The 26,350-nt window shown below is 33.2% G+C and overlaps 4 protein-coding genes and 2 pseudogenes across 6 annotated transcripts; 3 read left to right on the top strand and 3 right to left on the bottom strand.

Annotated features, from left to right (window-relative positions):
• The first annotated feature begins 91 nt into the window (after window positions 1-91).
• Window positions 92-1,112, top strand: LOC120182292 (annotated as a pseudogene).
• Window positions 1,113-1,754: 642 nt separating this feature from the next.
• On the bottom strand, window positions 1,755-3,340 carry LOC120182298 (probable WRKY transcription factor 50). The gene is made up of 3 exons (XM_039187288.1): window positions 2,976-3,340; window positions 2,756-2,897; window positions 1,755-2,677 (listed from the first exon to the last, which is right to left on the bottom strand). The coding sequence occupies exons 1-3, from the start codon at window positions 3,178-3,180 to the stop codon at window positions 2,554-2,556; spliced, it is 471 nt and encodes a 156-aa protein (XP_039043219.1). The 5' UTR covers window positions 3,181-3,340; the 3' UTR covers window positions 1,755-2,553.
• A 1,446-nt stretch (window positions 3,341-4,786) lies between these two features.
• Window positions 4,787-6,170, bottom strand: LOC120182302 (annotated as a pseudogene).
• Window positions 5,439-17,852, bottom strand: LOC120182303 (PHD finger protein ALFIN-LIKE 4-like). 3 transcript variants are annotated; one of them, XM_039187291.1, is made up of 6 exons: window positions 17,000-17,214; window positions 16,824-16,856; window positions 15,994-16,222; window positions 15,278-15,410; window positions 14,617-14,911; window positions 5,439-5,450 (listed from the first exon to the last, which is right to left on the bottom strand). In XM_039187291.1, the coding sequence occupies exons 1-5, from the start codon at window positions 17,094-17,096 to the stop codon at window positions 14,642-14,644; spliced, it is 762 nt and encodes a 253-aa protein (XP_039043222.1). In that variant the 5' UTR covers window positions 17,097-17,214; the 3' UTR covers window positions 5,439-5,450; window positions 14,617-14,641. The 3 variants fall into 3 exon arrangements, with proteins under 3 accessions (XP_039043222.1, XP_039043223.1, XP_039043221.1); XM_039187292.1 differs by lacking the exon at window positions 5,439-5,450 and adding an exon at window positions 17,843-17,852 and having other exon boundaries at window positions 14,547-14,911; window positions 17,000-17,124; XM_039187290.1 differs by lacking the exon at window positions 5,439-5,450 and having other exon boundaries at window positions 14,547-14,911.
• LOC120182300 (solute carrier family 25 member 44-like) lies at window positions 10,956-12,353 on the top strand. Its single transcript, XM_039187289.1, has 2 exons — window positions 10,956-11,084; window positions 11,188-12,353. Exons 1-2 carry the CDS (start codon window positions 11,062-11,064, stop codon window positions 12,233-12,235), a joined length of 1,071 nt encoding a protein of 356 aa, XP_039043220.1. The 5' UTR covers window positions 10,956-11,061; the 3' UTR covers window positions 12,236-12,353.
• A 6,541-nt stretch (window positions 17,853-24,393) lies between the features above and the next one.
• Window positions 24,394-25,883, top strand: LOC120182296 (protein BIG GRAIN 1-like B). Its single transcript, XM_039187286.1, has 2 exons — window positions 24,394-25,113; window positions 25,159-25,883. The coding sequence occupies exons 1-2, from the start codon at window positions 24,659-24,661 to the stop codon at window positions 25,805-25,807; spliced, it is 1,104 nt and encodes a 367-aa protein (XP_039043217.1). The 5' UTR covers window positions 24,394-24,658; the 3' UTR covers window positions 25,808-25,883.
• Window positions 25,884-26,350: the final 467 nt, after the last annotated feature.

Here is a 26,350-nt window from a genome sequence, read left to right as displayed (position 1 = left end):
GGACACTTTTGAGTTGACTAAGACATTGTCGTTAGTTTTGCTAAATATTGATTAGTAGTGTGATATCCGAAGGGGGTTGAAGGGGATTTTGATGGAGGAGTTGCCATTTAGATTAGGTAATTCATTCTGTGAAAACTCAAGCTTTGCAACTTCTATGGACATCTCAATTCACAAGACTTAAGCTTTTATGGCAAATCCCACTGGTATTTTAACCGATGAAGATGTCAGTTGCTATTGCGATGATATGGAGACTGAAGAAGCATAGAGGTGCCACTACTAGAAGAGGTAATGGAAGAAGTTGATATGGTGTCTAGTAGTAAAGATAGTTGCATTGCTAGTAATGATATTATAACCCAAGAAAGTGAGTAAGATGATTCTTTGTCATTGGAGGGCGATCGTATTTGCGACCTTGATAGCTCGTGCTCATATTCTGTGGCGAGTGAGACTAGTAGCTTCTGTGGAGAGGATTTCCTGGGTTTTGATGTGGCTTCCGGTGTAGGTATCGAGAAAAACATTTGTGGTTTGGATATTATTGCAAAAGCTACCATGCTTGTTGAGTCGAATGTTGTAATAGATGTTGCAAGTGATCCCATTTCTGTGGGGTAAGCCTCGAGGAAGAGATTGGAGATGCGTATGAAGAGAAACTATCTGAAGGGGTTCTCCAATTGGCTCTCCAAAAGGAAGAAACTACTATGACAGTTCCGGTTCCGTGCAGCGTGTTCGAGGTGGAATATGTACCTCTTTGGGGATTTACTTCTATATGTGGAAGGAGACCCGAGATGGAAGATGCAGCAGCTGCTGTGCCTCGGTTCGTAAAGGTTCTAATTGGAATGCTAATTGGTGATAGGGTACTCAATGGAACGAGCAAGGGCTTTGCTCATCAGACTGTTCAATTCTTTGGAGTCTATGACGGTCATGGAGGTTCGCAGGTCAGTTTTACGATTTCCTTTACTACCTTTCCTGTTAAGCTTTTTTTCCATTAAGAATTTAAGATCATGTATGGGATGTTTAGGAAGTGAATGTCTTTATTGTCGTTTACTGTTATACAGGTTGCAAACTACTGTCGAGACCGTCTTCACTCTGCTTTGACAATATGTGCTCAGGCCTCATAGGTTGTGTAACTTGTGTGTCTATGGAAAACCTTGTTCCCTCAGTCATTAATAGGATTGAAGCCCTTGCATTAGAGGGTTTGAGAATTCAATGTGACATGTCTAACGAGGATGCGCCCTCAAATGTGAGTCCTTCGTCCTCCAGCGACGTGCCGTTTACCGTTGGTAAGGATTCAAAATTGAGTAGTTTGCTCAGTTTAGAGGGAGCTGCTAGTTCACAGTCCCTTGATTTCAGAGATGATGTCAATAGATTAATGGGCCTTATTATAACATTGGATGAGTGGTTACGGCTGGACGGTGGAAATATAGTTGATGGAGACCATATTAGTGACAATACGATCCAGATCCTTGAGGCTTATCAAGCCAAGTGCCTTGTTTCAGTTAGTGGAAAATCGATAAAACATGTTGACTTGGGTAAAGCATCTGGGTGAAAGCACGGGTTGTTGGGGAATAACTTTACACTAGCTGTCACGGTGTTGCTTAGAGATCCCTTTCGAAACTATGAACCGGTTGGCACTTCCATGATGGCTTTAATTCAAGTAGAGCGAGCTCATGTCGCTCTAGAGCCAGAAAGATATCGAGAAGAGAACCCTGAATCCAAAGCTGCAGAGGAAAGAGAAGGTACTCCATTTTTTTTATATCACCGAAGTTCATCTTGCAGGGTTAAATACTGAGCCTGATAAGCAGCATCTTTGGGGTAGCAAAGCACAGCAACAGTCCGGGACACGCTGGATGCTTGCTAGTGGCACAGCTAACTCCAAAAGGAAACATTTTCAAAGTGAAAGGCAATTGTAAAATTCTACCCATCAGTGCTGAGAAAAATGCATGCTGGGAACGTGCTGTGGAGTCTAACCTGAATGTCGATGAAACATTTGCGGGTTTGAAAGGATTGGCAGATTCGGGTCCACATTATCGAAACCCTAATGTCATCTTCCTAAATTAAGTTGTCGAATTTTGTTGTAGATTGTGGATTTTGACCGTTTACTTTGTATGCATGTATCAGCCAACTTTTCTGCAACTAAAGTTGTCAAAGATTGTACAGTCCAATAAGAATCAATTTACAGTTGAATATTCATTCAAATGTAATCAATTCATCTCAATTTGATAAATGAAGCATATAGCTAAAGTTTTCTGCTTTCTTTTGTGCCTTCTTATTCTCTTGCAATGGTTTCTTAATGCTGCAATCACTTGGCTCACCAAGAAGTCTATAATTTTATTGATGATTTCGGATTATTATTACATATTACATCAAGTGTTCAAAGAACAGATCCGAACAACCTCTTCTGATAAGTCCGGTCCTTGGATTTTCTTACAGATACCCTACAAGGATAGAAATGCAGAGAGACTTTTCGATATTCTATGCAGATGATGCGATCGTTGCAGATTGATGTTGGCCTTCTGCAGGAGTTGGCTCTGAGATCCTAAAGGTGAATTGTCGATTGATTCAAGAAGCACTTCGGTGGTTGTGGATCCCATCGTAAGTTGTGATTACGTAACTCGGGTCGTCTTTATCTCTTTCGACTCTTTTCTTCACGGGGCATACTTCAACAGAGCATCTATAGTAGTTCCTATCAATCAAACAATAAGAAATGGATACAACCGAGAGTTTAAAGGATGATTCAAACCATACAAGCAGGCTAAAATACCTCGGATTCGGGCTGTTCTTCACCATTTTCTTCCCGTATTTCCTCCACCGGTATCCATCATCCAATATCTCGACCTCGGACTTGGTCTTGAATGCGTATCTTTCTCTGGCTTCCCTCCTCTCCCTCACAGTTTCATTTTCCCCTATCAACACAAAGAAGCATTGATTCTCGAGTGAACAGATTCGTAAGAACTTCAAGAAGTTTTAAGTAATTTCATTACCAGGTACTCGAAGGAGGCTGCTAGTGCCAGCAAAGTCATTAGCTTCATTGTCCTGATTAAAAGGAAACTGAATTGGCCCTGAGATGATGGCTTCAGGATAATCCTCGAGCCAACCGTCGAAAGTCCACTCGTCAGGGAACTCGAAATTGGACTGATAGGCGCTTTCCGGGGAGCCTGGCAGCCTAAAACTGTTGTTGTTAGACATTTAGAGAAGCTAAGAGACTGCTGTCTAATGGTAGCAGTATAGAGCTATACATATACTATATTCTGCTGCAAGGTGGTTTCGCCATGACCTTCCTATGACATTTACAGGAAGCTTCAATGGTTAATGTTGAAATAACATGCCTAAGTGATTAGATCTTTGGGTCCCATCTAGCTGCTTACTATTAAGAAGCTAAAAGGAAAATGATGACTTCTGGGAATTTTGCTTGTTTTGGTGTGAATTTAGCTTTTGATTTGTTCAGTCTCGTGCATAGACCAACTCTTTCACAACAATGAAGACAAGTCAAAAGTGATTTAAGACCCCCAACTATGAACTATAAGCTGACCAAAACATTCTTTAAAGATGGTTATGCATACATACTTACATACATACATATTGTCAGTATGCTACATGCTCTCGGAGGACTGTAACATGCTTCATCATGACTATATTAAAGCAGGTAATTAATGGAGATTAATTGAAGACAAATCCACCTTCATCATGAAGGGGGCACACTGTAGCTGTCTTAGTCCACCACTTGTTTTACCTAATAAAAGACGCATTGACCTTGACCATCCCTGCCCCCACATCTTCACATGAAACTTCCATTGTCACTGTAAAACTTATTCAACTTTCCAAGCTTTAAACCAACTGATTTAACATTAACTTCATCATCAAACTTTCTTGTTAAATCCGTTCTTTATGCTAATTTATTTTTTAAAGTTTGGCATTTTTAATGTTTGATTTTAATTATTAGAATTGTCAAACAATAAATTTCAAGATTTTAAAATAAAGTTTTGATTTATTAATGTGAAATAACTAAAATTCAGCTGATCCAATTATTAAATTAAATCGACCAAAAAAATTTATTCGGTTAATTTACATATATAAATATACATGAATTTTTCTTTGAGAGTAAAAATTTTACATATTAATGAAAAGAAATTCTACTTAAACTAAAGAAAATTTTAGATTTGAGTCGAATTATACTTTATTTAGATTTAAATGAGTTATGTATATCATATCGAGATAATGACAACAGGACCACACAAAAAAAGATATCAAAATTTTACGGGAAAATTTATGGAAAAAGAAAGAAAATTTTCATTAATATTGAAAATAAAAATAATACAAGATTATTGCAGCTATATGTCACTTTTAAGGCTTAATCATTTTACTTCTAACCCTAATTTATAATATTTATTTATAAAAATAATTACTAATCATTGATTAGTAAGGAAATTTGTGTAATAAGAAATATAATAAAATTAGATTTTTACTGTATATCAAAATTTCATCTTTATTTTATTATAAAATTTTCGGATCAGATTAAACAAAGTTCGAGTCACGAAACTCTAACAATGTATAACAATGAAAATAAAAATCATTATTTATCAATTTATTCAAAAGATTCGAAGCTAAAATCCAACAATTGAGGGAAATTAATGAAACGCAAGATAAATTACCAAGGTTTCAAGTGAATTTCATCTGAACTTTATTTCTAATGCATGGGAAATAAAGCTTTACGCTTACATATATCTTCTTATTTCAAGTGTGTTAATATCATATACTTCTCACGCCATGAAAATAGTATATGAACAAGGCCGTGCTAGTATCGATATAAAGCACGTAAGCCATTAATGTCGTCTTGGCCAAGGTTCCTTTTGGTAGTTCCGACTTGAAATGACGGAAACATGATCGCACTTCGGTCCTGACTGTGACCGAGGCCGAGAACGTGCCCTATTTCATGCACGGCTACCGATTCCAAGTCCACCTGTGATCCGCTAGGATTGCTGCTCCAATTCTCTTCCGCATCGTAGTGAAACCTCCCATCCTGTGGCGAAAATGCATGAGCCAGGACACCTCCAGGGCCGTCGAACGGAGCACCATCGCCGTGACTGCGACGGTAAAACCCGATCCGAATATCTGATCGAGTTCCCTGTGCCACCTGTCGAAACCTGAATGGAGAAACATTTGCCCATGTTTGGAACGCTCGAGCAATAATGGGTCCCAGTACTTGTAAACTAACCACTGGGACTGAATCAGACAGGAAACTGTAGGTGAGTTGATACCTGCTCCATTAGAAGTTTTATTGATGTTAAGATTATGGGTATAATTAACATCACGATCGTTGAATTGTTCGTATAATATTTATTTATGTTCGTTTATTAAATTAAATAAATAAATAAAAATAAAATTTTTATGTTCATTCATAATAAACAAATAAACATGATCAATAGAGGTATGTTCAGTTCGCTTATATTCACAAAAAACTCGTTTAAAAGCTCGTTTATCTAATTCTCCCTTTTTTATTTTTATTTTCTTACATTTAAATATTGAATAAGGTAAAGACAAAATTCAACATAGAATGAACTTTGAAGTTTAAACTATGAAGTCTAAGCATAACTTCACCATTTTTCTGAACATAAACGTATATGATCAAAACGCTCAACCAAACCATTTTGATGAATGCGAACATGTTCAAAAAACGTTAAACGAACATGTTTACAAATACTAAATGAATCAAACAAAAACACCTCCAAAAATAAATAAATGAATACCTGCTCCATCTGGGATTCCCGGGGAAGAAGGAATAGTCAGCAATTATGCGAAACACACGATGATTACTGCCGCCATTAGAAGTTTTATTAATATTAACATCAGGAACACCACAACGAGGAGTTGCCATTGCTTTGATCGTATTAGAATCAAGCAAAGCAGTCACATTCAGATGATAAAGTTGTTGGAACACAGTGAGACCAGCCTCCAAAGCATCATCAAAGTGATCATCCAGCCGATTAATCTCACGAGGATAATACCCGAAGGCTTTGAGGAATTTCTTCACTTGATGAACTCCATTGACTACATCTCCTTTCTGGGCATGTTCAAGATTTTGAAGGGATTCAAGTTTTAAAGTCGCAGACTTGGCTGCAAAGGATGCAACACCAAGAACACAAGGATTGCTCCAACTGATGAGAAAATCTAGTTGCCATGGTAAGCTGTGTGTTGCTTTGGTGCTTGGTTTCACTCCTATTTATACCAAGAAAATTACCATGGACCATTTTCCCCCACCATTGCACCGAAACTCGGCCATGCAAGAATACCAGAAGAAAACTCCATAGAAGATCATTAATTGATGGCCAAAAGATAATTAGGTCATTAATATGTGTATATAATAAAACTCTTTACATTATATATATATAATAAAACTTCAACATAGTAGGCCTTCATATTTTAATAATATATGTATATAATATTATTTTTGTAAATATATTAAAATATATATATTAAGGTAATAAAAAAAATATTAAATTGGTAGAAGAATTTTTATCATAAATTTGAATTTACTTCGACTTCAATTTTATTCCTTTTAAAATTTGTCTCGAACCAAAATTTTAGAAGAAAAATTAATCTTTACAGGGTAGAGGTGGATCAAAATTCAGATGAAATTATAATTTCTAACCTTAAGTCATATTTTTAAGAAGTTGGTTATTATTAGTATATATTAAAATATTAAAATTAAAAATGAATTATCTTGCTCAATATCATATAATTTGATTTTTTTATTTTGAGTTTTCCATATTTATCCAATACTCTAATTACTATGCATGAATCTAACTATGTTTGTTTTTTTTAATTAAAAAGGAGGAATAAGCCATCAGAGAATCTGACTTTTTTTAACATTAATAGATCCATTCCCACATTGGCAAGTTTACTTGCAAGTGCACTTTGAATGTAAAAATTTAGCAGCTACTAAAGCAGCTTACACCCTACGTTCTATTACTAATCTTTTAACAGTTGTTTAATTTGGGTGTTTTTCTCGAACAAGGCTCTTAACCTTTGTGGTCGTGGGATCGAGTCTCACGGAGGGCAATTCATAATTCGGAGGTCTTCCACGGAAGCTGTTCTCAACCTGGCGGTGGAGGCAGCATACTATCCTATTATCCTACCTCCCCCTTACCCCATTACATATGGGAATAAGGGTCAGCTAATTTATTGAATCCCGTCCAGCTCAGTTGGTAGAGCGCAAGGCTCTTAACCTTGGGATCGTGGGAACGAGTCCCACGGTGAGAAATTCATAATTCTGACTGTCAGAGGTCTCCCACGGAAGCTGCTTTCAACCTGGCGTTAGGGGCAGCCTACTATCCTATCTCCCCTTACCCAATTACATATGGGAATAAGGTCAGCTAATAAAAAAATTTAGTTTAATCAGAGATGAGTACTACATAGAGTTAAATTACATCCAATAAAATATTATTATCATTTAAGTTTATTTAAAAAAAATTTAGAGTCGGATTTATAAAATATGAGTTAAATAAAATATATTTATTTAAATTTCTATTTAAATTGAATTGTATATTTATAATATTATGGCATTGACTGGTTCTAATTTAAACTTACGATATACATACATATATATATATATAAAGTAAGCTTTATAGTATTATTAAATAAATCAAATATCATTTAATATATATATATATATACTATATTTATAGTATTATTTTTTATAATAAGTTTTGAGAAAAAAGTGTTGTGATAGTATAAAGGAATCAAATAATTAATTGGAAGAAAGAATTTATAAAGAAATGTAGTAAAATGACCAAATTAAATAAAATATAAAATTAAGTAATTAAATTATAAAAAATAAAAAAAATACAAAAAAAATGAAAGACCAAATCATTAAATAATTCAAACTCGAATTAATTGTGTGGTTAGCTATACAACTTGGTGTGAGGATAACAGTAGAAAATTCAATAGAATAATGGGTCATTAATTAATGGCTAAAAGGTCATTAATTTGAGTTAATTACTAGGTTTGATTAATTTTTCAAGTCCAAGTATATTAAATTCAATAAATATAAAAAATATTTAAGTTCATAATATTTAAATTTATAAAAATTAAACTAAAGAATGTTAAATACTATATCAATATTATACAATATTAAATAATTAGGCTCATTTATTATATTTTATTGATATTTAATGTATAAATTTTTTTATTTTGCTATTAAATGTTTACATTAAAAATGTTTTTAATAACTTTACTTAAAATGTTTACAATGCATATTGATGATTAAAAAAAGGGTAAAGTACTCTAAGATTCATTGAACTTTTAAGGTGGTTTTACTTTGATAATTGAATTTTTAAAACTTGCATTACAAATTTTTAATTTGTTTTCATTATGATCATTGTGTTAGCTATCGTTAAAAAGTATTGATATGACGGTGAACATAATGGTCGCCCGTCAATTCTAATGGTGAAAAATACTTAATTTGGTTATAAAATTAACATATTTCGATTTTAAGTTGATCTGACGAATAATTACGAATTACAAAGTTTTAACTTTTAATTTCTATTAAATCATCATCTCGTTCTATTGTTGTTTCTGCCATCATTCGATGTTTTCCCAATCGAAAATATCACCAAGTTTTTCCTCTTTTTCTTCTCTTTCTTTCCTTCTGTTCAAAATTCTCAAATAATCTTCTAATCTCCTCAAATCCTAATCGAAATTAAATAGCTAAAAAGATTATCCGTCGCTGTTAACTACACGACCAACTTGAAATCAAATTATGTTAATATTTTAGCCAAACAAAATTAAGTTGACTGTTGGAATTGATTAGTGGTTGTTCTTGAATTTATCTTTATGAATCTTAGGGTTTTTTTAGTGGGGAGAAGATTTTAATATCAGCATTTGAAATAGAAATAAAAGTTTATTGATGGTAATATAAATTATAAAAGTTAGGTGATCAAAATGAAAGTGTATTAAAGGTTCAGCGACTACCAGATGTAATTTACCCAAAAAAAACTCTTTTGACTACTTTACACTTAGCGACCCACATTACGAGAGTTAACATCGACATGGAAAGGCAGCCATGTAATCAGCAACAAGATCATGCTCATCGATGAGATGAAACTTATCATGTTGGCATCAAGGTACTGATTATAACATCTCTTGTTTCTATATGCCGTTATCGAAGTCCCCCGCCTCTGTTGTTGGCTTGGGGTGCTTGTACCGAACCACAGACCACCTGGGAGGGGTTAGTCGAGCTTGGAAAGACACTGTTGCCAATTTGCCATAAGTGATGCCACCACCATCAATGAATCTCGTTTCCTTGTGACCCAATCTTCCTTCTTCAAAGTCTTTTCGAGCACCAGCATTCGAGGCCCCGAATACGAAATTTCAGCCGCTCTTTGGCTAGATAAAGAAGGTTTGTATAATCTCCTTGACGAAATCTGAATGTCCAAGCATTGCTGCAACATGTAAAGGACTCTCGACCGCATAATTAACGAGCACTCCATCGAGAAGCTGCCGCTGATAGCTTAAGCAGTTGCAGACAAGAATTTTACAAGTCAAATTTATGTGATAAAGCTCGATGAGACATTTCTTTCATGCTGATGTCGACAAAACCGTTGAATGGTTTATAATTATATAAAGGAAGCTTAAGTTGACCAAGAAACATGGGATGATTACTAAACAGTGAAGAGATTATCTACGTAAAAATCAAAACATTACACCATTTTGGCAATTTCCACACAAAGTAGGTCATTGTGACACGACTTGTTATATATTTTAAAGAGAAAGTGGACAAATTTCATTGAATGGTACCCAAAAGCATGAAAAGGCTAAATCAAAGCTGGAAGAAAATAATGCGAATATAATAGAAATAAGGTACAATGTTGAGAGTCCAATGATTATTTGAATGATATTTTAACTCTTATTTTTTTTTATTTTAGTCTCTTACATTTTAATTTTTAATTAAAATGTAAATTATTTGATTAAAATTATTAATTAGTCGACAATCAACCCGTATTGTTAACGTAATATTTTCATGTGTGTTTAATTGTTAATATATTTAAGATGATAACATAACATATGTCACATCAGTAAATATGATAATTTGATAGGTGTCATATTACAAGATGATGATACGTGTCATCTTATCCAAATAATAATATAATATGTATCACGTCATATAATATAATAATATGATATATATCATATTATCAAAGCAATGATGTTACATGTGATATTTCATCACTCAAAATGATGATATAATATATGACACGTTAACAATTAAACATATATAAATTTTATTGAAGTTAACTAATAAAGATAATTGAATATAAATCATTTTTATTTAAAATTAAAATAATAATTTAGAAAAACGTTGTCTCTTAATTTAACATTACACCAAGAAAGAAACCCTATAATCATACTAGGAAGAATCTTATGAAACCGAGATGGTATACACCAACAAACCAATCACCGACTAGATTAAGATGTGATTCTGTTTATGGAATCGGTGAGTTCAGCTGAGCCAAGTAAGCCTAAAAGTAGGCTAATAAAGCTCCCCCCATATGAACACCAACACGTGTCCACGTTCCTCGATCCGCAAAAACCCTTGCTAAAATCCAGAACCATTGTTGTTTTCCTCTCCCTCTACTACCGTTAAAGCTTCCCTCTTTCACTCTCTCCCACCTCTCTCTTTTGGATATCCTTATTGTTAACGCTATCCATTTCGCTTTCTGTGAAAAAAATCCAACTTTGTATTTTCCCTTCTCTTTGATTCTTTTGGTTCAAGATCTGTTCTTTCACTCCCTCTCTGTTTTGGTTTTTTCCCAGTTGCCCTATTGACAGTAAAGATGAAGCCCTGAAGATGTTGCAAAGACATGGTCTTTTTCTGGTAAGAATCAAAGATAAAATCTGGGGTTTTTATATAGAGTTTAAATGCTCGACTTATTTCTCCTGATCCATTTTCGATCTCAAATTTGGCTGCGCAAAAGGAAAAGGAAGAAGAACCAACGAAAACCCTTTTTGATTTCTGGTTTTACAGCTAAAAGAAGCTAGAAAGTCACTGTTTTTCCTTTTATTTTCTGCTTAATGTTCCTAACTTTTTTGTCCAAATGCTAGAAGTACTTAGCTGAGTTGATTTGTGATTAGTTTTGGTGAAAGGGTAACAAAAAAAGGAATCAGATTTTACTTGGTTAAGCTAAACGGATTGAAAAAAAGTGGCGAAAATGAGCATAAGTGCAGTGAGGATGATTCAGGGTCAGAGATTCACATACCAGCAGATATAGATTGGCATATGCTTGATAAATCCAAGTTCTTTTTCCTTGGTGGTGCTTTGTTTTCAGGTGTATCAGCTGCTCTTTACCCTATAGTGGTGTTGAAAACTAGGCAACAAGTTGCATCTACACAAGTTTCTTGCTTTAAAATGTGTTTTACCATCATGAAATATGAAGGATTTAGAGGGTTCTATAGGGGTTTTGGTACCTCTTTGATGGGGACAATCCCAGCTAGATCCCTTTACATGGGAGCCCTTGAGGTTACCAAGAGCAGTGTTGGCACTGCAACTGTTAGTTTAGGGTATTCAGATACTTCAGCAACTGCTATATCTAATGCAGCTGCTGGTTTGAGTTCAGCCATGGCTGCTCAACTGGTCTGGACCCCAATTGATGTTGTGAGCCAAAGGCTTATGGTTCAAGGATACAATGATGTCAACAGTAGCAAAAATGTGAACAATGTGAATTTTTGTAGATACAGGAATGGTTTTGATGCGTTTAGGAAAATTCTATATGCAGATGGTCCTAAAGGACTATACAGGGGATTTGGGATCTCGATCTTGACGTACGCCCCGTCGAACGCCGTTTGGTGGGCATCTTACTCCGTTGCACACAAGTTCATTTGGAGTGGTATCGGTTGCTCCTTGTGTAAAAAAGATGAGAGTGGTTTTAGGCCTGAATCGAAGGCCTTTGTGGCTGTCCAAGGGGTAAGTGCAGCCATGGCCAGTGGCGTTTCGGCTTTGATCACCATGCCACTCGACACCATCAAGACCAGATTACAGGTACTGGACAGGGAAGAGAATGGGATAAGAAAACCATCGAGTGTGCCGCAAACGGTGCGGAATTTAGTACAAGGAGGAGGATTGGCAGCTTGTTACAGAGGATTGGGACCACGATGGGCATCGATGGCTATGTCAGCTACAACCATGATCATGACCTATGAGTTCTTGAAGCGGCTATCGACCAAGACCCGAGAGCCATTGACAACATGAAAAGAGAGCCTGATGGGTTTAACCAGTTTGCTTAGTAAGGAGTTACTAACTGTAAATTCTTTTCTTCCTTTGGTTTGTTAATGTAAAAAGTATATCTGGCAGTTTGTTTATCCTTCCCCCCCCCTTCATCTGGATCATTATGTACTAATGTAGCTTCCATGTTCTCAATCTTGGAGAAAAACAGGAAGATGAACTCATACATGTATATATACACGCGAATGTGAGAATTCGGATCCACCTACATATCATAAAATTTTAGTTTTTAGTCTTTCATTCATTCACTTATCTAAATATAATAAAAATAAAAATAAAAATCTAAAACATTTATATTGTATCAATGGTTATTACTTATATATATGTATATATATATATATATAAAAGAATAAATTATCTTTGATGATCACTTAACTTACGAAATGTTTTCATCTTACTCATTGAATTTTTAAAATATATTTTATAATCATTAATTTTTTAATTTACTTTCATTACGAACATTATCGTTAATAAAAATTGATATTACATCTTAAAAGTTAAAAAAAAGAAACTCCGACTTATCTTGTTTCTTATCGACAATCATAGTTCATTCTTTTGTTGTCCTTTTTGTTGTTGTTTGGTAGTTTTTCAGTAGAGAAGATAATCAAACTACTCTATTTTATTGAAAAATCTTTCAATATCTTCAAATCCTAATCGAAACTAAAACTTAATTTTTTTAATTTATCATTCTCAATCGTCGGATCAATTCAAAATCGAACAATATTAATCTTCTGGAAGAAAAAGCTTAAAATTTTTAAACGTATCGCATCAGTTTTTCTTAGCAACAACTAACGATAGTGATCGTAATAAAAATGAATTAAAAATTTAATGACTATAATGTAATTTTTAGTATTCTAGTGATAAAAAAAAGTATCCTAAAAATTTAGTGATCACATCAGTGTGTTTGCCCTAAACATAAGGTGCATGTCAGAATCAGATAATCATAGGGTCGGAAAACCAGGGGCTGATAAAAAAACCCAGTGGCTGCATTGGATTTTCCATGGGCCATACAACATCTGCCACCATTAACACCATGAATGGACCATCAAGTAGAAACAACAGACATACACCCACCGCTCGATTTTGCTGTCCAAGATTTTATCCAAAACAAGCACACTCGGGGATGGATCGAAGTGTTACTTGAATTTTTTTTTAATTTTTTTATATTTTAAATTTATTGGTAATGAGTTTCGTTTCTCTTAAAATTTATAAATTTATTTTTTAATTTTTTAAAATTCATGTTTAATATAAAATTTTATGTTCCTTGGGTGCCATTTTGGCTTGTTAGTCATTTCTGTTGGTTTAGTTATTACATAGAGAGATGCAGATTTAAGAAAACTCCTATGATTGCACATGCAAGTGAGTCCACGTCTGGAGCCTATATTGAGCAGCAGTTACGGTTAGAAATTATAACTGGAATTTTATTTAATTTAATTTAATTTAATAAAATTGAAAGAAAAAAAATTTTATGGTGGAAGAGGAGATCTATTTATTATTAGGATTATGTATCTATACAATTATAAATATATAATTAATTTTTTATGTAAATTTTTCACATAAGTTCAATATTATTTCTTTACGATCGTTTCTTGTTATATTTCTGATTTATAACTTTTTCTATTTTATTTTTCTGTAGTTTTTCTCTTTCTTAGAAACAGGAGTCCGATGCACGTGCAAGTATTGCGGCTTTCATTCTGGATGAGGCGTCACATTCGAGAACAGTATAATATATATATATATATTACTATTTTGGTCTAATTTTGATTTTAGTCCTCGTTATTTTACTTAAGTGAATTTAATGTTTTATTTTCATAGTGTTGTTAATAAGTTTATAATGATAATGATTAATTGTTGATTTTAAGATGGTGAATTTTTTTTTAATTAGATAAAATTATGAGAAAATTCAGTTAATGTGTTTAATCAATCAGAGATATTACACTTGAAAAGAAAATGAATGAAATGAGGTTGATGAGAGTTATTTAGAGATTTTAAGTGTTTTTTATAATGTACCTTAAACTCGTCATATAAAATAAAAAATTATACCAAGTTTATCTGAAAAGGGCACAAAACACGTTTTCACGATCACAAATTTTGCAAGAGTTTAGGGATTAAATGTGAAATTATGGCACGGTAAAAGATTCAAACATAAAAGCAAGTCTAGCTTCCAATTGCAGAAAGAAACGATTATAAATAGCCAATTTTATAATCAAATTAAACAGCAAGTTCACGACCTCCATACATTCTAAGTAGACACCAAGTAAACAAAGGTCTCCTAAATTAAACCACACACTGACTACTACGCCACCTACTAGACAGTTAGGAAGTCCACGATATCCGAATCCACATACAACAAACCACCAAGCGCAACCGTCGTCAAGGTCGAGCTCTCTTGTTGCTGCACGATGGGCATTTGTACTGCTTAATATGCTCGGCCCTTGCAGGCGTAATCTTAACGCACTTCCCATGGAACCATTTCTCGCACATATCACAGCAAATCCAGAATTCATCAGCTGCATAATTATCTCCACAAGCCCCGCATAATGTCTCACCGTGCTCCTCATCATCTTCCTCTTCCAAACCACCTTCAACCTCATCCTTGGCTGCCACCGCCTTCGAATACTTGGGCTGGGATTCAGATCCTCGCTGTGTATTATCAAAACATAAAAGGGGAAAAAGAAATCTAATTTATAAGGTCCATTTCCATTGAAATCGTAAGGTTACTTCTCCCTTCGGGTCTGCTATCAGCACATGACGAATGAACATTGAAAATCTATTAATGAAAATCCATCGCGCTGACTAGATTCGGTATAACTAAATTAAGTTCTAGTGCCTACATGGGATTTTGATAATAATTAAAAAAAACAGCAACCAATGATAAAATTCACTCCATAAACCCATCAAACTGCGAGAATAATGTAATAATATGTTTGAACTCAACCAACCTTAACCTTAAAATTTAAACAGATAAACATTTAACAGAAAAGTGAGCAAGATTTTTTTTTTCCATACCTTAGAGTTTGATTTAGATTTGTTGCTGCTATGATTTGAAACTGCCGATTTTTCCTTTGTCTGTTTCTTAGCTACTCCTGTCACAACTTCGAATATTGTCGGAAGATCATTTATCATATTAAAAAGGCGTTTCCTGCATCAAATCGACTGGTATTATTGCAGAAAAACAGTAGCTCAAAGTATATCATACTTGTTACAATCAAATGCAAAACTGTTACACAGTGTCCTAAATTAACATGCTCATTCATGCAATGCCTAGCACATACTGTGTACACGGACACTAAAAGCACTCCATGGCCACGCTGAGGCCTATATTTAAGGATCAGTCCGATCGTATATTGGATGTAGAACACCTAGCTTTAGCATTTTTGCAAAGATTTTAAACTAGTAATGCAATATATTTTCAGGGAAGCCTTATATATAGGTGTTTAAACAAGAATAGTAAATGGGGCTTCCCGAACCAAATAGCAAATTCTAGCAAGTTAAACAGGTTTAGATAATGTACTAAAAGTTACCTTAAAATGAAGATCCATTTACAGAGAGGGAGAGAGAAGAAGATAACAAAATACTAATGATTAACAGAACACCAAAACTGCAAGATACTTGAATCAATTTGGATGGACCGTTGCATGCCTATGAGTAACTTGGCTTATTTACATCTGTAACGGTGTATAAAGCCAAAACAGGATATGACACTTGGGTATAGGAGAAACTACCTATCATATTTATCGAATCCGAACCTAGCACCAAAATAGAAAGCGACAGAAAGTAACCATGCATCACTGTGTACGGCAACCAAAGACAACCAGTCCTTTTCTTGCATCCCGTCTCTGGCAAAGTTAATACCCAGTGCAGGCTCCGGAACCTCTGGAGGCACTTCTTCAGCTGGTAAATTCACCTCCCACTGCTCACTGGGATATCCATAAAGGCAAAGATTCTCCTTCTCTGAAACCAAAATTTAAAGAGTCAATTAACTCATTTCCATTTCCATTTCGTGCATCTGGAACTGAACGAGGTAAAACAAGTAAGCAATCATATGATGAACATACATTTTTATCCAAATCAAATCCTACAAACCAATAAGCAACTAATAATGAGCACAAACAAAGAAAACACTACTTTTAAAAATCGAATAGTAGTTTATAAGAAAGAAAAGGAATCCACATTTGTGAAAAGAACTCCTAAGAAATAACAACAAACTGTTGAAATAAACAAATCTACCTCGTCTGAACAGAATGTTGTAAATAGATCACTCTTAGTCCAAAATAATCCATTCATATTTTTAGAAAGGAAAGTTCAAACTAAGCATAAATGATTGCTCAAAAACTGATAATTTTGTCTTCATGACATCAGAATTAAACAACAATACAAGCTAGAATCGTTAACAACATTGCATGCACTACAGATAATTTTGTCTTCAGTTGAATTTAAAACAAAGAAAATACATTGAAAACGAAAAAAACTCAAACTTCAATTCTCCAGATAAATCATTTCAACAAAACGAAGCTGGGAACAACAAATTCAACAGCGAAGAAAAACTCAGTACCTGGATCGCACTGCTTGTAAAACTCTTCCACATCTGCAAGCAACACCAAACCCAGAAAAGTAAACAAACAAACTTTAAGATATGGAAAACAAAAAGGGTGGTTAAGAAGATGACTAAGGAGTAAGACAAAAGAGTAGAAATTTTAAAAAAATGAAAGAAAGGGTGTAGAATAATACCAGTAGTGAGAGCTTTAATCATGGCAGCTCGACGACCCTTGAAATCTCGAAAGACTTCTTCAACAGTACGTGGGTTGTAGGCAGCACCGCCGTCCATAACCCAGACTTTTCTTTTTCTTTTCTTTCTTTGAGAGTGGTGGGGAAGCAGAGAAGGAAAAGGAAGGGAAGATTTGGGGAAATGGGTGCTTCTTTTTTAGTGTTCAATAGAGCATTTGACCGACCAGTTTCTCTCTGAAGGAGAAAAAGTAAGGAAAGAGACACAGATGGGAGTGTATGAGCAGAATTTTGAAAGAAATTGGAGTTTTTCAATTAAGCGGATTTGATAAAGGGAGGAGGAGTCCGTAATTCTCATATCAGCTTGGCCCAGGTGTGTATGACTATAACAATACGATAAATTAAATTTTAGTCCTTAAACTTAACAGTTTTTTTCAATATAATTCTCAAATTCATAATTTTTTTCATTTTTTATACTTTTAATTATGTGGAATTCTAATATTGTAATACATTGTGCGTCTCTTAATATCATGTCATTAAAACAATAAAATTTAAGCTTAAAATTAACTTATAAAAAATTTACGAACCAAATTTTAAAAACTTATTAAATTCCAATATTAAGTTATTTTATTCCCCATTCAACTTCGAGTGATATTTCTTGGACTCCTAGTAAGAACCATAGTTTTATATAGGACATTTCACCCAAATTTAATGAGTTTGGACCTTATTTTATAAGTTTTTTTAATAAAAAAATTAAATTTAAGTTGGATCGAGTTGGATTAGGTTTAAAGTCAAAATTACATGATTCGACTCAATCTGAAAATAATAGTATGCTTATCCTTTATATATTTAAAGAGTAATTGTTATAATATCACTCTATTTATATTTCTATCAATTAAGTTCTTATTTTACTTAATAAAAATGAAAATTATATATATATATATATATATATATATGATGAGCCGGTGCGATGCGGTATGAATTTTCACCTTAAAAATCGGATTGACAAAACTTTACTAAACTTGAATATAACGGAATGATTGATGAAAAAGTGTTATATTCGAGTTGGTTTCGGATGAACTAAAAATTCAGTGCAATCCTACCCATGATCCCTACTTTTTGCCTTGCACTATTTCGACAGATTCATCCCTCGACATTTGCTGATTCATTTGTTTTTTTTTTCCTTCAGGGGTGAAAATATGTTGTCATGGATGCAAAACGGAGATTTAAGCTTCTTTCTTTAATGGCAAAAGTACGGTTGTGGACCTTCTGGTTCCTTGTCGGCCACGACATGAAAACGAAGCTTAACTGTTCCATCACCTCTTCCATCCTTCACCCATATAGTCTCCACCTTTAGCTGTGAACTCAGCTCGGATCTTCCTTTCGCAGGCGTAAATAACTCATCGTCGCTTTCATTTTCCGCAAAGCCTCCGATAATGTCGCCGGACAACGCATGCTCTTGCCCCATTCTTCTGGTTCTTCTTGCTTCATGCGTAACTGTGTTTGAACACTGCCCATTTGTTTTTCCATGGAATCTTGGGGACTTATACGATCAAGGTGGTGGAGCTATGAAATCATCTATGGAGGTATTAATTGACGTGTACCGTGTACGCCTATATCTTACCCAATGTTAACCTATATGGACTTGTTTGATATTCATTTAAATAATACTTATATTACAATATTAAAGATTAAAAAATAGAGAATTTGTTTTTCTATTAATTTAATATAAAATATATACTATTCATAGTCAACTTTATCCATAAATCGGATGATATTAAGCGTTTACAAAGCTGATGTTATATCCTCTTTTATATTGTACCAAACATAATATTAATTAAATCGATAAAAAGATCACTCTTTAAATTGAAGACTGATTAAGGTGACAAGTCATATATTGCAGTGCACATGGAAAAATAAATTAAAAAAATAAACATCGTTATGATTATGGATGGTAATTTAATTTAAATTTGATATGTTTTGTCTTTATAGGTTTAAATTTTCAAAACAATTGAATTAATTCATTCGAATTTTGTAAAATGTGAGATTAAGTTTGGGTTTAAAGTGAAAAAGTCTTTAATCCTACTCATAATAAGAATATAATTTTCTTCTATATATTTATGGATTTTTATTATAACAATTATATTTTCTTCGATTAGGTTATTATTTAAAAAAATTATCAAAAAAATTCATTTTTATTTTAAAATTTATGTTGAATTTTGAAATGGATGAGCCCTCTTTAAACTTAAATCGGATTCGGGTGAAGGGACGAGGGATCCAATCTCTGGCGTCTGATCCTCCCCCCTTGATGTGGAGTGATCAGATCTGCTAAGTGATGGACCAAGACAATGTACTCTTGCAATCTCATTTTCTAACATTTGATTTGGGCCTGAACCGACCCATTATGCACAATCACCCAAGTTTTCATATTATTTATGAATCTGGATTCACGTACAAACTATACAAATATATCAGACAACAAAACTTACAGATAAAGAACAAAAATAATTCGAATGAGAAAATATGAATTCAGTTCATACTGTTATTTTTATAATATGTGTTGATATTATAAATTTGTATGCACTTTTTATTATATAGAAATTAAAAAATTATCGATAATTTAAAGAGAAAATAACTTCAGTGACCGAAAATGCCTTATAATATACGATTTTAATCAACTTTTTTTGGACTTGCGAAAATGACCAACAAATTCGTAACGCGAACTCTAATTTCGACACACAGGTTCCAAAATCGCAACGATAATGAAATTCGCAACACAAGTTCCAAAATCGCAACGCGAAAGTCAAATTCGCAACGCGAATAGGTAAATCGTCGCAACGCTATGTAAATCACAACGCAAATTCTTCAATTTTCGCAACTCGAATTTCGCAACGCTAATTACCGATATAGATAATTAGCGTTGCGAAAACGAAATTCGCAACTTGAATTTCGCAACGCCAATTACCGATATAGGTAATTAGCGTTGCGATTTTGGAGAATCGCGTTGCGAAAACGAAATTCGCGTAGCGATTTTCCAAATTCGCAACGCGAATAGTTAAATCGCAACGATAATATGTAATTCACAACGCGAATAGGTAAATCCCAACACGATTTCTCCAAATTCGCAACTCAAATTTCGCAACGCTAATTACCGATATAGGTAATTAGCGTTGCGAAAACGAAATTTACGTTGCGATTTTGGAGAATCGCGTTGCGAAAACGAAATTCGCAACGCCAATTACCGATATAGGTAATTAGCGTTGCGAAAATGAAATTCGTTACGCGAAAGTCAAATTCGCAACGATAATATGTAAATCGCAACGCGATTTCTCTAAATTCGCAACTCGAATTTCGCAACGCTAATTACCGATATAGGTAATTAGTGTTGCGAAAATGAAATTCGCGTTGCGATTTTGGAGAATCGCGTTGCGAAAACGAAATTCGCGTTGCGATAGTACTGTTTACATATATCAGTAATTAGCGTTGCGAATTTGACTTCTGTGTTGCGATTTACATATTCGTGTTGCGATTTACATATTATCGTTGCGATTTACCTATTTGCGTTGCGATTTTGGAACCTGTGTTGCGAAATTGGAGTTCATGTTGCGAAATTGTTGGTCATTTTCGTAAATCCAAAAAAAGTTGATTAAAATTGTATATTATAAGGTATTTTCGGTCACTGAAATTATTTTCTCTAATTTAAACAATGTATAGTAGAAGAGGATGCTGAATGATTTCGAGGATTATGATATAACCATACCGATAGAGTAATGATAAATATAAATAATAGTAAAAAATGAACCCACGTTTAATTATTAAATTAAAATTTTAAAATTAAAATTTAATTTGTTTAAATTTAAACGAAAACAATGTGTAAACGGTTCACGTGCCTTCCGAAATGGACCGATCCCACTCCCCACTCCGGCCACCACAAATGACCATATTTAGGGTCCCACCGGCGGAGCAAAGCGTGATGGCATCCATATCAGCCGTTAATTATTGGCGTCTGTGCAAAGATTACGGTCCTTGTTGTTTTTCTCTATTTTTAAGAATGAAAAGAAAACAGTCAGCTGACAATCCGGTCTTGTTTCGTTTAAATAAAAATTTTAATTAAAAAAATAATATTTAAATTATAATTTTGGATATTTAAGAGTTTTTTATCTCAAAATAAAAAAAATAATGTTGATTTTCGTTTTCTCTTTCTAGTTCTCTCTTTGTAACAAAAAAGAAATAAATAATAGGTGTATATGATCCACGATAGACCCATTAAACTAACTAACTAACTATATATATATATATATATATATATTACATGTGTATTTTAAGTTCATACTCGTTAAGAATCAACATCTAACAATCTTTTAACCACAATAGGCTCATTAAACTTTTAAGATTGAATCAAATTTTAACCAAAATAAAAATATCAATAATACTAAACCCGAATTAATCCAACTAAAAACTTATAACAAATTTTGGTTAATTCAAAAATCAAGCGAATTTTTTTCAGTTCGAGTAATATTTATCAAAATAAAATTGATTCAATTAATGATAAAAAATTTGATTAATTGAATTTAAAAAAAATTCAACTCAATCATCCACCAATCTAAACCGACTGAACATCTATACTTTCAACCTGCCCAGTTGATTGGGATCGTCAGAATGACTTGTTTGTTATTTGTGAGTTGTGATATATACTAATGCTAAAGATGAGTTATACCAAATATATATTATGGATTGTTATTCTATACACAGACAGTGAAAACAATAGTCCACAAACATAGTTTTAATGTATTTATGTGTCTTATTTAGACTTTAGAGATTATAATTATATATTTTAAGGTTTAAAGTTTGTAATTTAAGGATTAAAACCATTTAAATATATTAAAAGACATTATAATTTACGGTAACTTATGTCCTAAAAATAAATAAATACTCATGATTAAATCCAAAACCGAAAAACAAGTGATCTTTTATAGGGATTATTATCGAAGATCCACCTTGTAACCTCAATACATCACTTTCATCAACCTAAAACATGTTGTTGATTTAACCCAAGTTGAATTTGGCATGATCGTGCGTTTGCTAACTATAGTTTAAAATTGAACTTTATTACATAATCTTTCATGTGATCTAGACTCCTTTGCACCTCCTCGTCCACTTGATTCATCATTGTTTGGTTGCTGATTCAATTCATACCATCTCGTTATATATGTATTCACGTGTGTTGGTAAAATTGTGAATTTAGGGAAATTTTATCATGCGACAACTTTAATATACGGTTAAGGAAATATGTTATCGGTTTTGTTATTATTTTTTTAACAAAACCAGTAAAAATATTATCGAATACATTATTATTTCTACCTAAAATATTAAATTTTTTTAACATTTCCGGTAAAGTACTCAATAATAACAAAATCGGTAGAAAAATAACAAAAATAGTAGCATTTTACCATGTATGTTAACAAAACTGGTAAAACGTCCAATAATAACAAAACCAGTAAATATAATAATGTTTCCGGTAATTTTTTACCGATTTTGTTAAAAAAATAATAACAAAACCAATAACATCTTTTCTTAACCGTATATTAAAATCTTCTGGTTCAAAGCACAATTATTTCTTAATCAAAACAATAATGTGGGTAACTACATGATCAGACAGAAATGGCTTAAGTATCAAATCATGTCGAGCAAATGATTGTAATATAATTTGCTTTTCTGAAGTAGGGATCATATTATGTGATGATTTTAGCTTCTTGATTAATCGCCACGTGGCTGAAATTTTTTTGGTTAAAATTATTTTGTAAAAATGATTATCATATTATCTTTAGAACCCCACTAATTATATTTAACATTAGTAAAATAAGTTTTGAGTTCAAAAGTCGACACATCCGAAAATATTTGAATTTATATTCAAAATAATTATTTTTATACTTCATATTTAAAAAATATTTTACGATATACATATATATTTATATTTATGAAAATTAGTTTAACAAATAATTATAAGTGGAATGAAAAATGTTTATATATAAATTTACTATTTTGGAACTTTTAAATTTAAATAATTTAATAAATTTAAAATTGGCAACGGTCCATAAATTTATTTGGTAACAATCTAAATATTAAATTCATCTAGATTCTTACCTTGTATTATATGATTAAATTGTTTAAATATAAATTTAAAAAATTAATTATCAAAATAATATATATTAGATTATTTATTAAAATAAATTCTTATGCCTTGTAAAATAAAAATATATTTAATCAACTATACTTTTAAATTACACACTTGATTGAATATACTTTTAACACATTAAAATTTTACTTGGTTTTTAAAAAATGTACCATATAGAAAATAATATTTTTTTTTCAATTCACACACTAAATATCTATATATTTCTTTTATTTTCAAAGGAAAAAATATATTATGTCAATTAATTAAATTATTTCACATTACGATATTCATGCAAAAATTTTGCCTAAATTCATTGTGTTGATATCCAAAATTTCTCCCATATCAAAGTATATACAACTTTTATTTCCAAAAGAAACTTAAATTATTAAGAACTATTATTCATTACCATATTTAAAAACCCAGAAAATTTTTCCACATGAAAGAAACATTTGGGCCCACCGAACTGACAGACCCTTCTCTTCCTTCCCATAATAATCAAACGGCCATAAATCCAATTCTCAAAGTAGATAAAAGGACCAAATTTAAAGGTTCAAGAATTCTCGGGATTGAAAATAAATTAAAAAAAAGAGTGCCACGTAGACAAATGATAATCTGGCATTGGCTACAAAAGGTCAAATTATATTTTTAGTCCTTGTTCTATAAAAATTCAGTATATTTTTTAAATCAAGGGTAAGGCAAGGAGTTGAGATTATGGCCACCAAAAGGGGACAATTCCAAATCTACCTTTTTTTTAAGTAATTACCGGTATCTGATTTATTGACCGACTAATTCAGATCGGGTATTGCAGAGGCGAGGGCGACCCTCGCAATCCAGTTTGCTCCATTCGCAAACGCCAGGATTCAAACCCCTGACATTGCTTAAGGGATCTAGTGCCTCATCCCACTAGACCAAATATAATATACTAACTTTGATTTGTTGTATTTATATATAGTGAAGTTTGATTTTAGTTAAAGTACACGCTTATAATTTCAATTCAGATTCAGTTGTACTTTTTCTTGTCTATAATTTCAATAATTTATTTTAAGTAAACGTTCTCACATCACATTAACAATAGTATAAGGACTATATTTCAAATTGAGAATAGTATAAGGACTATATTTCAAATTTAGAATAGTATAAGGACTGATACCATAAATTGTCATACCTTTTTATTATATATTGACAAGCTTCTGTTCCTTCCTTCTCATCTTCCACAGTTTTTTTCCCCTTTACTCTCTTCCCTTCCTTCCCTTTCTCTTCAGCAAAAGCATCAAATCTCTCTGTTCATGTTCCATTTCTTTCGTTTCCAAATTGCAACAGTACGAAATACACTATAGAAACAGTGATTCGTTTCCTGTTTCATAAATCCCTGCTCTTTTTCCTCTTTATTTTGCAGCTTTTGAGCCCTTCTTCACGGACAAAAAACCCCAACTCCTTGTTTTGTTCTTTGATAATAGCTTTGTTTATCTCTTTGTCCTAAACGAGAAACCATGAAAACGTCGATGAGAGATAGCCCATCTTTCTCTTCAACTCTACTCGACAAAATCTACCGTTCAATCGACGATGGGGAAACCAAAAATGAAGACCTGAGATTTTACAGCGAGACAATACAGAGGAAACAAAGGATGTCGGGTTTTCAACGAGCTTGTTTGATCGAGAAATGGATGGAAAAGAAGGTTAGTGAAAAGGCAAATGCAGATAAGAAATATGTTTTCTCTGATTCTGAGTTTGTAAGAAAAACACATCACGATCATGATCATGATTGTGTTTTCTTTAGCTCTACTTCGATCTCTTCTGATTCGAGTTCCGGGGGGTTTTCCTTTTCATCATCTGACACCGAATCTATGTATTGTACGAAAACCAAAGCTCCATCATGTTTTGTTCGACCATGGCCGAAACCAGTTAAGACCAGATTGTCGGCGGCTCAAACCGACAAGCCAGTCAAAACCGAACAAAGGGCGGCCGAGAAAATCTATGGTGATTTGAAGAAGGCAAAACAACGACAACCACCCATTTCGCCAGGCGGTCGGCTCGCGAGTTTCGTTAATTCGTTGTTCACGACAGGTAATACAAAGAAATCCAAAAGTTCATCATCAACACCAGCATTATCTTCAACCGTGTCCGTAGTAAGCCATGATCAAAAGCAGGTCTCGTCGTGTTCTTCGGCTTCATCATTTTCGAGATCCTGTCTAAGCAAGAATACGCCATCGACGCGTGAAAAGCAGCGTGATGGGGCTAAAAGAACTGTTCGGTTCTGTCCCGTGAGTGTAATTGTGGACGAAGACAGCAGACCGTACGGACAAAGAGAAATATGGAAACCGCCGTCGGGAAAGTATGACCAAGAGATAAAGTTTCAGACAATGGAGAAAGCAAGGCGAGTTGAAGAAATGGCTAGAGAGTTTCTGAAAGAGTATAAACTAAATCAAGAGAAAAACGAATTTATTTCAGGGGATTCTCGCAGGAATTATGTACTGAACCATGAAGAGGAAGATAATGTGAGTAGATGTTCGAGTTCGGATCTGTTCGAGTTAGATCACCTTGTTCTTTTAGGTAATCATAGGTACGAGGAAGAACTGCCAGTGTATGAAACTACCCATGTTGAAACAAATCGAGCCATTGCTAATGGCTGGATAGTTTAGTTCTTTTTCTTTTTTGTTCACAATACACATGGAACCAAAATTTTCAGCTTTGACCTTTTCTTCATGTAATTTTCATTATTGTTTAATTTGTTCAATCGAAAAATTAAATTAATTAAAAGATTTGATCAATTTTTGTCATTAAGTTTTAGTAGTTTTGTTCTGATGTATTACTTTCATGCGGCACATTACATTTCTGTCATATGGTCAATATTGATCAATGGGTGAATTGGTGAAATTTTAAAGTATAAAGGCTTAATTGGGTGTATAAAAAGTTCAAGGACATAATTGATTTTTAAAAAAAATTAAATACTTTGACACCCTTAAATGTTTTTTTACAAACAACCTTAAGAATTGAACTATAGTTAGATCAACATAATTGATGTATTACCAATAATTGACAAGTTTATCAATTTGGACCTATTAATAACATTATAAAATGAAAAGGATCGGTGAAGATATTAAACCTCAAACTCCAATGTAACAGAGGGACTAAAGGGGAGTGAAGCCAATAATAATGGTGTAAATGTCCAAGTTTAAAGTGAA

Source organism: Hibiscus syriacus, unplaced genomic scaffold (assembly GCF_006381635.1).
Source record: "Hibiscus syriacus cultivar Baekdansim isolate YM2019G1 unplaced genomic scaffold, ASM638163v2 tig00112636_pilon, whole genome shotgun sequence".
NCBI classification, from domain to species: domain Eukaryota; kingdom Viridiplantae; phylum Streptophyta; class Magnoliopsida; order Malvales; family Malvaceae; genus Hibiscus; species Hibiscus syriacus.
The sequence above is the reverse complement of the archived record's forward strand: the minus strand, read 5'-3'. Positions and strand labels throughout refer to the sequence as shown.